The sequence below is a fragment of the Oxyura jamaicensis genome, unplaced genomic scaffold (genome assembly GCF_011077185.1).
Source record: "Oxyura jamaicensis isolate SHBP4307 breed ruddy duck unplaced genomic scaffold, BPBGC_Ojam_1.0 oxyUn_random_OJ63729, whole genome shotgun sequence".
Lineage (NCBI taxonomy): Eukaryota > Metazoa > Chordata > Aves > Anseriformes > Anatidae > Oxyura > Oxyura jamaicensis.
This window is the reverse complement of record NW_023307545.1, coordinates 1-1,370: the sequence shown is the minus strand read 5'-3', so window position 1 is coordinate 1,370 and position 1,370 is coordinate 1. Positions and strand designations below refer to the sequence as shown.

The 1,370-nt window shown below is 63.6% G+C and overlaps 1 protein-coding gene and 1 long non-coding RNA gene across 3 annotated transcripts; one reads left to right on the top strand and one right to left on the bottom strand.

The window, feature by feature from the left end:
- Nucleotides 1–5: 5 nt before the first annotated feature.
- CRB3 (crumbs cell polarity complex component 3) lies at nt 6–572 on the top strand (the record flags this gene model as incomplete). Its single annotated transcript, XM_035313651.1, has 1 exon — nt 6–572. A coding segment is annotated over one exon (567 nt), but the record flags the coding sequence as incomplete, so codon positions are not given.
- A 68-nt stretch (nt 573–640) lies between these two features.
- LOC118158999 lies at nt 641–1,370 on the bottom strand. 2 transcript variants are annotated; one of them, XR_004746965.1, is made up of 4 exons: nt 1,296–1,370; nt 1,114–1,244; nt 708–886; nt 641–677 (listed from the first exon to the last, which is right to left on the bottom strand). It is a non-coding gene; the product is annotated as an uncharacterized LOC118158999 (long non-coding RNA). The 2 variants fall into 2 exon arrangements; XR_004746964.1 differs by lacking the exon at nt 641–677 and having other exon boundaries at nt 689–886.

Below are 1,370 nucleotides of genomic sequence, written 5' to 3'. Positions count from 1 at the left end.
AACTGCAGCCGGTGACCGAGGTGGTGCTGACGGTGGTCCTGGGGGGCCTGGGGGCCTTCGGCCTCGTGGCGCTCCTCATCTTCGTGGCCCTGCGCCTGCGCGAGAAGCGCCGCACCGAGGGCTCGTACCGGCCCAGCCGCGAGGAGCAGGCGGGGGCCCGCGGCCCCCCCGCCGCCCCCCCCCTGCGCCTGCCCCCCGAGGAGCGCCTCACCGGACGGCCACGGGGGGAAGGGGCGTCCTGGTGCGAGGGGCGTCCTTGTGCGAGGGGCGTCCTCGTGCGAAGGGGCGTCCTCGTGCAAGGGTCGTCCTCGTGCGAGGGGCGTCCTCGTGCGAGGGCCGTCCTCGTGCAAGGGTTGTCCTCGTGCAAGGGTTGTCCTCGTGCGAGGGTCGTCCTCGTGCAAGGGTCATCCTCGTGCAAGGGGCGTCCTCGTGCAAGGGCCATCCTCGTGCGAGGGGCGTCCTCGTGCGAGGGGCATCCTCATGTGAGGGTCATCCTTGTGCAAGGCTTGCCCTCGTGCAAAGTTCATCCTCGTGCAAGGCTCGTCCTCATGCAAGGCTTGTCCTCGTGCGAGGCTCTCGGGTCTTGCGTGAGATTTGCACGAGGAGCGGCCTCTCGTGCAAGGCTCTCAGGGGTTTCGTGGGAGATTTGCACGAGGAGGGGCCTCTCGCACGAGGACCTTGCGCAGGGATGAGCCTCGTGCAAGGACCTCGCGTGGGGATGAACCTCGTGCAAGGAGCTGGCACGAGGATGAGCCTTGAACAAGGATGAGCCTTGCATGAAGATCTTGCACGAGGATCTCGCACGAGGATGGGCCTCGTGCAAGGAGCTGGCATGAGGATGAGCCTTGCACAAGACAAGCCTCGCATGAAGTCCTTGCACGAGGATCTCACACGACGATGAGCTTCGTGCAAGGGCTTTACACAAGGATGGGCCCCACACGAGGATCTCGCACAACGATGAGCCTCACACAAGGACCTTGCACGAGGACAAGCCTTGTACAAGGATGAGCCTTGAATGAAGACCTCGCACAAGGATCTCGCACAAGGAGGGGCCTCACACCAGGACCTTGCACAAGGATGAGCCTCGCACAAGGACAAGCCTGGCACGAAGACCTCGCACAAGGATGACCCTCACACGAGGACCTTGCACGAGGACAAGTCTCATGCAAGGACCCCTTGCACAAGGAATTTGCATGAGGGTGAGCCTCACACGAGGACCTTGCACGAGGACATCGCACAAGGATCTCGCTCGAACAATCGTGGGCCTCGCACAAGGATCAGCCTCGCACGAGGACCTTGCACGAGGACGTCACACGAGGATCTCGCTCGTACAATCGGGGGCCTCGCACAAGGATCAGCCTTGCACGAGG